Source organism: Neolamprologus multifasciatus, chromosome 5 (assembly GCF_963576455.1).
Source record: "Neolamprologus multifasciatus chromosome 5, fNeoMul1.2, whole genome shotgun sequence".
Lineage (NCBI taxonomy): Eukaryota > Metazoa > Chordata > Actinopteri > Cichliformes > Cichlidae > Neolamprologus > Neolamprologus multifasciatus.
In genome coordinates, this window is record NC_140443.1 from 10,865,369 (window position 1) to 10,880,152 (window position 14,784).

Consider the following 14,784-nt stretch of genomic DNA (forward strand, 5'->3'; position numbering starts at 1 on the left):
TCCCAGGTTTGTATTTTTTTTATATAATACTTGCAATACTGTGCAAAAGTCTTGAGCCATCCCCCATTTTTTTACATTTTGGCAGGAAAATGGAAATAGTGTCATGGTCCGGGTGAGTGCGGGGTTTTTCCACTCTGCTGGGCTCCACCTTCAGGCAGAGACTCCAATCAGCTTTCACACCTGATTCCAATCAAGTCACCAGCATATAAGACCAGCACTCACAACAGACCTCTGCCAGATCTACTGCTAACTCATGTTAGTGCTAGGCCGCCAAGCCCTTGTGAGAGCCCTTAATAACTGCATTTCTCCTCACCGTGTTTTCTTTGTCATAGGACCCAGCTGGCAGTCACGCTTCCCAAGCTGAACTACTCACATCTCCGCCTGGACGCTGGTTCTGTCATCTGGCTGTCCACCTGCCTGCCTACCTGCCAAGTCCCTTGCTCCAAGTATATTCTGGACACTCCTCACCCGGACCCCTTTGGACACCCCCTCCTCGCATGACACTTTCACCTGCAACGCGTAAGCCCTAACCACCACAGTCAAATCCTTTGGCTATGATTCACTAGACTGCCACTGACTGCTTGTCTTCTCTCATTATAGTGACTGCGTACCTCCATCCAAGCCGCTGCCCCTTTTTTCCATTCCCAGGATCCGTCCATGAAATCTTGCACCTAGTCATAACACTCAGTCAGAGTTTCATGCTCATAGTTTGGCCTCGTAGTTCTCAGTTCGTAGCTTCCACAGTTCATAGCATTCTCCGTTCATAGCATTCATCGTGTGATGCCTCAAAGGCATTTATGTCATTTATCTTTAATGTTTGCTTTAAAATAATTCTTTTGTATGTATTTAAGTTAAAAAGAACAGTAAAAAGAGTTAAAAATGTTAAGAAGCTTTAATTTTGAAGGTGAACTTGCTAATAACCCCACTTTCTGGTGGGTTACCTGTATTGCTTCATTTCCTGTTTACTTGCTCTTCCTGGTTGCTCTAAGAGGGAGAGTGACATGCGGTCCTTGCTCTGAGGCTTATCCACAGCCATCCACTTGGGAACATTGTTGAGGCAACGGCGTAAGTTTATATATTTCATGATGAAGGTGTTAAAAAGGCATAAATAGCGGTATTTGTTAAAAATTATATTTTATTTGTGATTCATGGAGGTTGATTTGTACAGGTTTTAAAAAAAGGGCAGTTTTGATGATCATTACTGTTGCTAAAGCTAACACGAGGGTGTAAGGTCACATTTTGAGTTATTTCGTGATTCAATATTTATGTAAACGGTCATTTTTTCTATTCTGTATTTCTTTTCAACTACAGTTTTCACCGCTTGTCAAATGAAGATTCTGAGTAAAAAGTCAACTCTACTCGGACTCGTGTATTCATTGTTTGTACAGTCTATTGAGCTTGAAAGCCAGTGTTTGGTATGACCCTCTTTATTCTTTAGAAACCCTTTTAGAAAAGCTTTCTCGTCGTTTCTTTAAGTAGTCTTCAGGAATAGTTCTCCAGGGGGGTGACCGTGGCTCAGGGGGTTAGGAAGCGAATCTGTAACCGGAAGGTTGCCGGTTCGATCCCCGGGCTCTCTGTCCTGGTCGTTGTGTCCTTGGGCAAGACACTTTACCCTACCGCCTACTGGTGTTGGCCGATGGCGCGATATGGCAGCCTCGCTTCTGTCAGTCTGTGGCTACAACCGTAGCTTGCCTCCACCAGTGTGTGAATGTGAGAGTGAATGAATAATGGCATTGTAAAGCGCTATATAGATCCAATCCATTATTATTATTATTATTATTATTATTATTATTGGCAGCGCAGCTTAACGGGTATCACGGTTTCACGGGTAGAGCGTTTTAATGGGCAGCATGGTTTCACAGGTAGCGCAGTTTGTCACTCCCGTCAAACTGTGCTGTCTATGAAGGGGTATGTTGTTCGTGTGAACTGACCATGTGAGATCCTCCGTCAGATGTACAACTAGGAAATGGAAGCTGTTCACTCTTTCCACAGCAGCGCCATTGATGGTGATCGGGGTATGTGCTTTACAACACCTCTTGAAGTCCACTATCATCTCTTCTGTTTTTGTGACATTGAGGGTGAGATGGTTCTCTTAGCAATACAGTTTAAAGGCACTGAGATCCTCCTTCACAATGAAATAAGAGATACTACTGGCCATGCAGTCGTAGGTGTAGAGTGAGGACAGGAGAGAGCTCAGTATACGCCCCTCACGTAACACCGTGCTGCCTTCTGCAAAGGCTGTATGATGTAACACCTCGCTGCCCTCTGCTAAAGCTGCATGACACCGCACCCGTCAAACCGCGCTTCGGGATGTATACAAGTTCAGTACACACCTTTGACGTAACACCACTCTGCCGTCTGCGAAGGCAGCATGATGTTACACCACAAAACAGCATTCACACCGGTCACCCAGTTCACACTGCGCTGCCGTCACACCCGTCACACCGTGCTGCCTGCACGTTGTAACTGAAACTCGGTTTAACAGGTATCACAGTTTCACGGGTAGCGCGTTTTCATGGGTAGCGCATTTTCACGGGCAGCGCGGTTTCACGGGTAGCGCATTTTCACGGGTAGCGCATTTTCACGGGCAGCGCGGTTTCACGGGTAGCGCATTTTCACGGGTAGCGCATTTTCACGGGTAGCGCGGTTTCACGGGTAGCGCGGTTTTACGGGCAGCGCATTTTCACGGGTAGCGCGGTTTCACGGGTAGCGCGGTTTCACGGGTAGCGCGGTTTTACGGGTAGCGCATTTTCACGGGTAGCGCGGTTTCACGGGTAGCGCGGTTTTACGGGTAGAGCGGTTTCACGGGTAGCGCGGTTTCACGGGTAGCGCGGTTTTAGGGGTAGAGCGGTTTCACGGGTAGCGCGGTTTAACGGGTAGCGCGGTTTTACGGGTAGCGCGGTTCCACGGGTAGCGCGGTTTAACGGGTAGCGCGGTTTAACGGTTAGCGCGGTTTCACGGGTAGCGCGGTTTAACGGGTAGCGCGGTTTCACAGGTAGCGCGGTTTCACGGGTACCAGAGTGTCATGGGTAGCGCGGTTTGTCACACCCGTCAAACTGCGTAGTCTATGAAGGGGTATGTTGTTCGTGTGAACTGACCATGTGAGATCCTCCGCCAGATGTACAGCTAGGAAACGGAAGTTGTTCAATCTTTCCACAGCAGCGCCGTTGATGGTGTTCGGGGTATGTGCTTTACTACACCTCTAGAAGTCCACTATCATCTCTTCTGTTTTTGTGACATTGAGGGTGAGATGGTACACCCCTGACGTAACACCGCACTGCCGTCTGCTAAGGCTGAATGACTTAACACCACGCCGCCTTCTGTGAAGGCTGCGTGACTTCGCACCGGTCACACCGCACTGCCGTCACACCGGTCACACCCGTCACACCACTCAGCGTGACGCAACAAGGTGCTGCTGTCTGCGAAGGTTGCATGACGTCACATCGGTCATACAGATTAGAAACACCCTGCTGTCACACCCGACACACTGTCCGTCACACCCATCACACCGTGCTGCCAGGTAAAATGTACTACTTAACCTTAATGTACAGATCATCTGTAATCCTTCTCTTTTCTTTCTGTTTATATGTATAATATATATGTTGATGTTTATGTGTATAAAAGGAAACCTCTTAATAAAAAAGACATTGTTTAAAAAAGATGACTGACAGTGGCCCTACTCCCTTTGATGCTGTATGATGTATGAGTGCGTTTTCACGGGTAGCGTGGTTTCATGGGCAGCATGGTTTCACGGGCAGCGCGGTTTTACGGGCAGCACAGTTTCGTGGGCAGCATGGTTTCGCGGTTACTGCAGTGTCACAGGTAGCGCAGTTTGTCACTCCCGTGAAACTGCACTGTCTATGAAGGGGTATGTTGTTCGTGTGAACTGACCATGTCAGATCCTCTGCCAGATGTACAGCTAGGAAACGGAAGCTGTTCTCTCTTTCCACAGCACATCGGGGTATGTGCTTTACAAAACCTCTAGAAGTCCACGATCATCTCTTCTGTTTTTGTGATATTGAGGGTGAGATGGTTCTCTTAGCAATAAAGTTTAAAGGCACTGAGATCCTCCTTCACAATGAAATAAGAGATACCAGTGGCCATGCAGTCGTAGGTGTAGAGTGAAGACAGGAGAGAGCTCAGTATACGCCCCTCACGTAATACCGCGCTGCCATCTGCAAAGGCTGCGTAACGTCACACCAGTGACATCGGATACACAGGTCACACCTCGCTGCGGTCATACCCGTCACACTGCACTGCGTGACGTAACACTGTGCTGTCTGTGAAGGTGTATGCTGTTTGTGTGAACTTACTACTGGCCATGCAGTCGTAGGTGTAGAGTGAGGACAGGAGAGAGCTCAGTATACGCCCCTCACGTAACACCGTGCTGCCTTCTGCAAAGGCTGTATGACGTAACACCGCGCTGCCCTCTGCTAAAGCTGCATGACTTCGCACCCGTCAAACCGCGCTGTATGTATACAAGTTCAGTACACACCTTTGACGTAACACCACTCTGCCGTCTGCGAAGGCAGCATGATGTTACACCACAAAACAGCATTCACACCAGTCACCCAGTTCACACTGCGCTGCCGTCACACCCGTCACACCGTGCTGCCTGCACGTTGTAACTGGCAGCTCGGTTTAACAGGTATCACAGTTTCACGGGTAGCGCGTTTTCATGGGTAGCGCATTTTCACGGGCAGCGCGGTTTCACAGGTAGCGCGGTTTCACGGGTAGCGCGTTTTCACGGGTAGCGCGGTTTTACAGGTAGCGCGGTTTCACGGGTAGCGCGTTTTCACGGGTAGCGCGGTTTTATAGGTAGCGCGGTTTCACGGGTAGCGCGTTTTCACGGGTAGCGCGGTTTTACAGGTAGCGCGGTTTCACGGGTAGCGCGTTTTCACGGGTAGCGCGGTTTCACGGGTAGCGCATTTTCACGGGTAGCGCGGTTTCACGGGTAGCGCGTTTTCACGGGTAGCGCGGTTTTACAGGTAGCGCGGGTTCACGGGTAGCGCGGTTTCACGGGTAGCGCGGTTTTACGGGTAGCGCGGTTTCACGGGTAGCGCGGTTTCACGGGTAGCGCGGTTTTAAGGGTAGAGCGGTTTCACGGGTAGCGCGGTTTCACGGGTAGCGCGGTTTCACGGGTAGCGCGGTTTTACGGGTAGCGCATTTTCACGGGTAGCGCGGTTTCACGGGTAGCGCGGTTTTAAGGGTGGAGCGGTTTCACGGGTAGCGCGGTTTCACGGGTAGCGCGGTTTCACGGGTAGCGCGGTTTTACGGGTAGAGCGGTTTCACGGGTAGCGCGGTTTAACGGGTAGCGCGGTTTTACGGGTAGCGCGGTTCCACGGGTAGCACGGTTTAACGGGTAGCGCGGTTTAACGGTTAGCGCGGTTTCACGGGTAGCGCGGTTTAACAGGTAGCGCGGTTTCACAGGTAGCGCGGTTTCACGGGTACCAGAGTGTCATGGGTAGCGCGGTTTGTCACACCCGTCAAACTGCGTAGTCTATGAAGGGGTATGTTGTTCGTGTGAACTGACCATGTGAGATCCTCCGCCAGATGTACAGCTAGGAAACGGAAGTTGTTCAATCTTTCCACAGCAGCGCCGTTGATGGTGTTTGGGGTATGTGCTTTACTACACCTCTAGAAGTCCACTATCATCTCTTCTGTTTTTGTGACATTGAGGGTGAGATGGTACACCCCTGACGTAACACCGCACTGCCGTCTGCTAAGGCTGAATGACTTAACACCGCGCCGCCTTCTGTGAAGGCTGCGTGACTTCGCACCGGTCACACCGCACTGCCGTCACACCGGTCACACCCGTCACACCACTCAGCGTGACGCAACAAGGTGCTGCTGTCTGCGAAGGTTGCATGACGTCACATCGGTCATACAGATTAGAAACACCCTGCTGTCACACCCGACACACTGTCCGTCACACCCATCACACCGTGCTGCCAGGTAAAATGTACTACTTAACCTTAATGTACAGATCATCTGTAATCCTTCTCTTTTCTTTCTGTTTATATGTATAATATATATGTTGATGTTTATGTGTATAAAAGGAAACCTCTTAATAAAAAAGACATTGTTTAAAAAAGATGACTGACAGTGGCCCTACTCCCTTTGATGCTGTATGATGTATGAGTGCGTTTTCACGGGTAGCGTGGTTTCATGGGCAGCATGGTTTCACAGGCAGCGCGGTTTTACGGGCAGCACAGTTTCGTGGGCAGCATGGTTTCGCCGTTACTGCAGTGTCACAGGTAGCGCAGTTTGTCACTCCCGTGAAACTGCACTGTCTATGAAGGGGTATGTTGTTCGTGTGAACAGACCATGTGAGATCCTCTGCCAGATGTACAGCTAGGAAACGGAAGCTGTTCTCTCTTTCCACAGCACATCGGGGTATGTGCTTTACAAAACCTCTAGAAGTCCACGATCATCTCTTCTGTTTTTGTGATATTGAGGGTGAGATGGTTCTCTTAGCAATAAAGTTTAAAGGCACTGAGATCCTCCTTGTAACCGTCACCAACCACTGTTGTGTCATCCGCAAACTTCACAATGAATTAGGAGATATTAGTGGCCGTGCAGTCATAGGTTTAGAGTGAGTACATGAGAGTTCAGTATCCACCCCTGACGTAACACCAAGCTACCGTCTGCGAAGGGTGCATGACATTACACCGGTCAAACCGCGCTGCTGTCACACCAGTCACATCCGGGATTAACCTTTGGTGATACCATTACCATTATAGTTTGCGGACCATACAACAATGGTCCGCAAACTACAATGAGCCGACCGTGGCTCAGGGGGTTGGGAAGCGAATCTGTAACCGGAAGGTTGCCGGTTCGATCCCCGGGCTCTCTGTCCTGGTCGTTGTGTCCTTGGGCAAGACACTTTACCCTATGTTGGCCAGAGGGGCCGATGGCCTCGCTTCTGTCAGCCTGCCCCAGGGCAGCTTTGCCTACAACCGTAGCTTGCCTCCACCAGTGTGTGAATGTGAGAGTGAATGAATAATGGCATTGTAAAGCGCTATATAAATCCAATCCATTATTATTATTATTGGCAGCGCAGCTTAACGGGTATCACGGTTTCATGGGTAGAGCGTTTTCATGGGCAGCATGGTTTCACAGGTACCGCAGTGTCACGGGTAGCGCAGTGTCACTCCCGTCAAACTGTGCTGTCTATGAAGAGGTATGTTGTTCGTGTGAACTGACCATGTGAGATCTTCCGCCAGATGTACAGCTAGGAAACGGAAGCTGTTCACTCTTTCCACAGCAGCGCCATTGATGGTGATCGGGGTATGTGCTTTACTACACCTCTAGAAGTCCACTATCATCTCTTCTGTTTTTGTGACATTGAGGGTGAGATGGTTGAGGGTGAGTTTAAAGGCACTGAGATCCTCCTTCACAATGAAATAAGAGATACCAGTGGCCATGCAGTCGTAGGTGTAGAGTGAGGACAGGAGAGAGCTCAGTATACGCCCCTCACGTAACACCGTGCTGCCTTCTGCAAAGGCTGTATGACGTAACACCGCGCTGCCCTCTGCTAAAGCTGCATGACTTCGCACCCGTCAAACCGCGCTGCGGGACGTATACAAGTTCAGTACACACCTTTGACGTAACACCACTCTGCCGTCTGCGAAGGCAGCATGATGTTACACCACAAAACAGCATTCACACCGTTCACACTGCGCTGCCGTCACACCCGTCACACCGTGCTGCCTGCATGTTTGTAACTGGCAGCTCGGTTTAACAGGTATCACAGTTTCACGGGTAGTGCGTTTTCATGGGTAGCGCATTTTCACAGGTAGCGCGGTTTCACGGGTAGCGCGGTTTCACGGGTTCCACAGTGTCATGGGTAGCACGGTTTGTCACACCCGTCAAACTGCGTAGTCTATGAAGGGGTATGTTGTTCGTGTGAACTGACCATGTGAGATCCTCCGCCAGATGTACAGCTAGGAAACGGAAGTTGTTCAATCTTTCCACAGCAGCGCCATAGCTGGACTGGCCATCGGGCATACCGGGCATTTGCCCGGTGGGCCGATGGTAATTTTTTGTTTTTATGGGCCGATGGGTTTTTTTTTCGTAAAGGTATAAACACCGAAAGGTGGTGGATTGGCCAGATGCTGGGAGATGTGTAAAAATAACTCAATTGTTGTTTGGTAGTGGCTATGACGGAGCTGCCACAGATTCAGTAACATTAGCGAGTGGTGGAGGCCAGCAGATGCAACACGCTGGCAGGTGGATGACGGAAAGGCAGGAGGAGCAGAGACCCGAGGCGGTGAACTGAACTTCAGGTAAGAAGTTTTGACCTGCAGTCTATCTGGGTCAGATATAAACCAAGTTTAGGTGGAGTTTATTTTTGTTATGTTGACTTTTTACAGTCAGTTACAATAACTGTACTGTGTACTAGCTAGCATGACGGAGTTTATATACTGCTGGGCGGGTGCTATGATATTATTGATGTTGAACTTGTTTTATCTTATTTTATTTATAAGGTTAGTTATTAGAGTTTCCAACCGTCCCGTAAAAAACGGAATCGTCTCGTATTCAGAGAAAATATTGAGCGTTTGGTATTGAGGTGAAAAGGAACACAGTTTGTCCCGGACTTCAGCTACAATGAAAAAGACACAAAGCTGCAGTTATTCTTTGTCTTTGCTGCACAGCTGCCTCTTCTTCTCTCATTCTCCCCCCTCCCTCTCCTGTTCCTACTTCAATTGTGAAACTGATCAATGATCAGCTGATCGGCTTTTCTCTTTTGTTTGTTTATCGCCCACTTTGCGCCAGAAAGAGGAAACCAGCGGATGTCGCGCTAAACAACAGCAGCACGTTTGAGCTTGATCAGCTGTTGTTAGAATTTATTTATGAAGAGGGAAACATGAAGATGAAACCAGGAAATGTCTTGAATCATCAGAGCTGAACAGGTGATGGAGAAACAGGTTTACCTTTTAGGTGACATGAATGAGTTGAAGGGAAGTTATGAACTGTTTCTGAGAGACAAATAACACCAGGGTCCTTTTCTAAGTAGCTGACAGCTGGCAACTGTGCAGGGGCGGATCTAGCAAAGTTTTGCCAGGGGCCCAGGTAGGGCATTAACAGGGAAAGGAGGGCACAAAGAAATACTTTTCTTTCTTATTCTCATTTAAAATGTCTCGCTTTTAACAAATAATTATCTGAATCTTACAACAAATGTTTTCATCTGATGTAAAATGTATAGAAATCCATTATTATACATAGTAATTTTTTTTAGGGTCCCATCACAATTTCTTCAGAAGTAGCTAAGTACTGTATATGATGCCAGTATTTTCCCACATTTTCTAGATTCTGTACCAGTACTGTGTGTAAAATGCCATCAAAAAGTCAATTAAGTTTTATTCTTTCTCACCTGTCTTTCTGTCTCTTTTCACTTTTTAAAGGTTACCATGTTAGAAAAAATATTTTGCCCTGCCATGCTGTTTATTGATGTGGCAAATGAATGGTTTATGAAAATATATCTAAATCTGTCATCAGTAATCAGTAATGATCATGTCTCACCTCTAGTCTTTGTCTTAATTTCAGGTTTTCACCATGTGTTGTAGATAGTTCGGGAGGTTAACTCGACCAAGCAGTCTACTTTCGGGTACTGTTTAGAGTACCAGAATAGGGAGGATGGTGTAAGTTTATTAGACTGATACATATATACCAACACGACAGTGTACATCACTGTGACAACAGCGTTTGTTTTCATTCAAAGGCTTGATGGTTTTTCCTATAATACCTGGTGGGCCGGTCTCTAGTCAAAATGCCCGGGACGATTTTTTGTCCCAGTCCAGCCCTGAGTCCACTACCATCTCTTCTGTTTTTGTGACATTGAGGGTGAGATGGTACACCCCTGACGTAACACCGCACTGCCGTCTGCTAAGGCTGAATGACTTAACACCACGCCGCCTTCTGTGAAGGCTGTGTGACTTCGCACCAGTCACACCGCACTGCCGTCACACCCGTCACACCACTCAGCGTGACGTAACAAGGTGCTGCTGTCTGCGAAGGTTGCATGACGTCACATCGGTCATACAGATTAGAAACACCCTGCCATCACACCCGACACACTGTCCGTCACACCCATCACACCGTGCTGCCTGCGCGGTTTGACTGGCAGCGCGGTTTAACAGAGTGAAGCAGATTAACGTCAATTCATGCCAGTAGCAGGCGTGTGTGCTGAAGGAGTGGCTGTGTGTGCACTGTAGGAGGGATACACTCTCATATCAGTTTAATTAAAAAAGTTTCAATCTGTAGCAGGCAAACAGCAGCAGCTACCAGCTCCAACACACGCACAGCGTTTCTGTCTTTGTGAGGAGCCTCAAACTGACCATTTATTGTCCGACGTGTCAAACAGCCCCCAGTTCAACGTGGTCCTGATAACAATAAACAAAGAAGTACAGAGCAGAACAGACAGAAAGGATGAAAAATCATTTGATCTGAAATCTCACATGCTCTCACTTACTAAAAGTGTGTATGCACAAACCTGTGCATAAATCATGTGTATGTGGGCTTCCATTAGTGAATGAAGGCTAATCTCCGCACTCCCATCTGAACAGACATCTCTTTAAACGCCAGAGTCACACGAGAAACGAGCGATCGATACTGATGCCTCCCTTTGATTTGTGGCCTCCTATTTAGAAAATGCAAGCTAAACATTTTCTCGTCACGCTTTTCTTTTTTGATTGTTTTGTTTGTTTTTTAATCTGACACAACTAACTTGTGGATCTGAATTGAGAAACTGAGAGCATGGTATAAGTGCCAGCTTCTCCATCGCAATTTTGTTACAGCTATATTAACCCCTGCTTTAATCTAACTTACAAATTAAATATCTCGCTGTGTTGAGGAAGACTTCAAAATACAGACTGAGAATAAAAACTCCATAGTAAAGTCAAAATACGATTTAGCGTCATTGTTTTATAGACAGACTCGCATCTTCGTGCAACCAGAGGAGTCGCCCCCTGGAGATCATTAGAGAAAAATGCAGGTTTCAAGGAACTGGGTTTATAACTGGTCATAGTTTGAAGATAGTTTTGGAAAGCAGATTTGTCAGGTAACTATACATCTGGGGATTATGAGGACGGGTAAGCTAGCCTGGTAACTTTAGACTCTGGAGGTCTGCATAGACCATTTACCCAAATCCAACTAATGCCTGTGATTGTTCAATGGTGCTCAGAAAACAAGAAAAAAGCAGATGGAAACCAGAAAGCTTCCAGCACCAAAAATCCTTTGGTTAGAGATTTTAAATGTTCATCTGCAGAATATGCTTACAGGAATACATCCAGCTGGCGCTTTTCTGAATGACATGAGCATGTCCATAGCATAATATGGTTTACTGACCTCATTAAAGATAGCCACATTCTGACACTGCAGGACTCTGGTTTTATGGGTGAAACCTGAAGGAAAGACAGACAGACTGTGATGCTTTTGTCTGCACACTGTAAATAAAATATAAACATAGCAATAAAACAATACTGCCTTGTCTAATGTTCCACTTTGTGGCTATGTTTTTTTGTTTTTTGCTTTGTTTTTACATGTCTCTTTCTTCTTAAAAAAGATGTGTAATTCAATAACTTGCTGTAATTTTCATCATTTCAAGCTACATTTCAGAAAAAATGTACCTCATTGGTTTTTTGCACAGAAATGAGTAATCCTATTCTTAAATATGTTTTAATTTAAACTATCTGACAACATTTACAAATACAGCTTTAATGACTATTTAATTCAAAGTAATGTAAATGGTATTATTTTTAATAATTACAATAATTATATATAATATATATAATAAATATATTTTGGCCAAAAGCTCATTCACTGTTAATTATTTTCACTTCATCGTCATCATAGTATGAATTTATTACAAAGCCAAACCAGAGCAGTTGTTAGAATGAGATAATAAACAGATTGTAAGATTATGAAAACATTATAAAGATCTTACAAAATAGCACCAACTGAAGTACAGCAATGTTTTATTTACACGTTACTGCATCAATAAAACACTCTAAAACCAGTTTATAATGGTGTGGTGGTCACAGTTACTTAAACACTTTAAATGCACTGCCTTTACTTCTAATTGAATCCCTGATAATATACGCATCAGCATCTGAATACTTCACCTCTGCAGTATAGGGACTTATTTTAATGTTGACTGAGTAACACCCATACGTGTACATGTGTAGCAATTTAATGTTTGTTCAAATGCTGACAAATAAACGTTTCTGTACGCTGTAATGAAAAGACCATCACAGAGTACACTTTAACGCTCTTCTTAGCACAGCCTGTTTTACACCAGTACAGCTGCTGGCAATAATGAAACAATAAGCTGGTTTCAGTCAAGGCCGAAGTTGGCTTCGGACCACGTCAAAAAATCATCAGTAGATATCAGGAAAAACTAGATAAAATTGATTAAAACAACAACAACAGCAACAAAAAACACTGGAAATGTGAACCCAAACAATAAACATCCTCCTTGTGTAGTTTAATGCTTCTTTAATCCTGTCAATCATTTGAGCTTCAACGTGTTTTTACTCATCATCTGAGCTCCATGAATGATTTTCTTATTTGTTCACTGTATGAAATTTAAATTCATGCTGTGAATTTCTCAGCTTAAAAATAAACTGAATATATAAATCTCCACATGCTAGCAGTGCTAAAATAACTTTTCACTTGTTTCAGTTGCTACATCTGTTTGTAGTTTATATATTTGTTCCCATTTCTCCTCCTCTTACCAGTGTCCCTCCAGAGGAAGTGAAGCAGAACAAAATCAAGGATTGGCTGAAGTTTAAAAAAACAGTTTATCTCGAACGTCAGAGTCTCAAATGTAAACAGAAGATGTAACGCAGTGACAATGAACTCTACACTGCTCTGCCACCACAATAAAAACCCATAATTACAAATCAGTAATGCAGCTTTTAAATGTAATACTCTGGATTTACTTGTTTTAAATTATTGGCACTTTTCTGCTAGTTTTTATACTTTCAGTATTTTTATGTAGAATTTACATTGCTGTATTTTTACAGTTTGGTACTGTTACTTTTCCGATAAAAAAAAAACCCGATAGAAGTTCAATAAAGCAAACCAAGAACACAGATCATGTGTGTCCTCACACTTTTGTTTCATTTAATGTGCCAAAGAGACCAAAGGTGTGTGCGGACATTACTGCTGTGTGTTACCGACCTCTGAAGCAGATTTCGACCTTTCTGTCAGATCGTCCTGGCAGGTTAAAGATCCTCTTCAGATTCACAGTGATGGACATGATAACAGACACCCGTTTTTCTCTCTATTTACATCATATTCTTATGAAGTCGACTCATTGCTTCTTCTCAGTCTTCAATCTTCAGCGGTATGAAACTGTGTGTGTGACTGTACAGTTAGTCTTGTTAAAGTGTGTGTAGGGCAGGTCCTTTTAAATGTTTGAGAAAGCAAATACAGTTGCTCAACTAGTTTCCTCCTCAGAAAGCACACACGTACACACTCCAGGCTTCTGCAGCGTTCACCTGCACCGTTCCAGGAAGCAGTTTTAACTTTGAGTCGATGAACTATGATGGGGAAACAAATGTTTGATTCCAGCACAGCTGATCAGATAGTCTGACCAGCTCTGAGTGTGTTCGACTGAATATAAAGAGAAAAGCCTCCATTTCAACCCGATGGAGCTGAAATATGAACGTCAGTATGTTTGTGTGAGAAATCATTCATGCTGAGAGGTAGACTAGCTAAACAAACACAGTCATCCTTCTCTCAGTAAGTAAAGATAAGAAGAAAATGATGTTTTTACAAGAACAGCAGCAGCTCTTCCAATGAAACACAAAACACCATGTTTTCCTTTTCCCAGTTTTTATTACCATCTTGAGAAAAGCATTCTTCACAGACAGGTTTATTATTGGTTATACTGGTTTAGTTACACAGGTAAGTTGATAGTTAGCCGAACAAGCAGTGGAGCTGCTAGTCACATTATGCTGTGGCTCCACAAACTATTCTAATCACAGCCTGCAGCAGTGTGGGAATACTATGGGAGATGTGGTGCTTTATCATTATTAATACCTAATCTTAAGCTTAATTTGTTGCTGCTGTGGGTTTGTGAGATGACTGCACCATGTGACCAATCAATATGATCAACAATTGTCTCCTAAAATATGTTTTACTAGAACAAAGATATATTTCAGTATTCAACGTGTGAAAACAGAAGTTTCCCTTTCTTTAGAAGCACCAGGTGAGGGTGAAAAACAACCTGAAAGAAAAAAGCTTCCTACTGAATCTACTAATGTTTGGTACAAAAAAAACCCCAAAACAACCAAAATGAAATCACTATTGTTCTGATTTTATTATCTTTTTCTACAACAGTTTAGAATTTTCTGTTTGCAGAAGATTCAAACACTGCAGGCCTGTTTCTAAGACCAACCCTAACCCCTTTGCCACAGCAGAAATAAACCAGCAGCTCCCAATCTAAAGCTTGGCATAGAGCAGATCATGAAATGAAGAAAAGAAATTTAAAGAATACAAGACAAAAACTGACTTTTCGCCCAGATTTTGTCCAATATGTGGAACCCGTTGTTAAAAATGTATTTAAATGATACGTATCTTTCTGTTGAACTGATCACAGCTGTTAATACAGTAGTTGTGTGCGCTGCTGTGATAATTATAGTCAGTTCTGCAAGGAAAAGGATTTTGGCAAACAGTAAAGCAAAACAAGGGAGATGGTGTTTTAATAAGAATCAGTTTATCCCATTCAGCTGATCTCTGAACTTCTGTGACAAAATTAGCAGAGGATTCACTTCC

General features: G+C 44.8%; 1 protein-coding gene across 1 annotated transcript in view; it reads right to left on the reverse strand.

The window, feature by feature from the left end:
* Nucleotides 1–13,716, reverse strand: part of fer1l4 (fer-1 like family member 4) — a 49,132-nt gene extending 35,416 nt beyond the window's left edge. Inside the window, exons 1-2 of the mRNA XM_085159269.1 lie at nucleotides 13,186–13,716; nucleotides 11,350–11,405 (exon numbers count right to left, since the gene is read on the reverse strand). Coding sequence (XP_085015395.1) covers nucleotides 11,350–11,405; nucleotides 13,186–13,264 — 135 coding nt within the window. The 5' untranslated portion in view covers nucleotides 13,265–13,716. The remainder of the gene's footprint in view (nucleotides 1–11,349; nucleotides 11,406–13,185) is intronic.
* Between the last annotated feature and the right edge of the window lie 1,068 nt (nucleotides 13,717–14,784).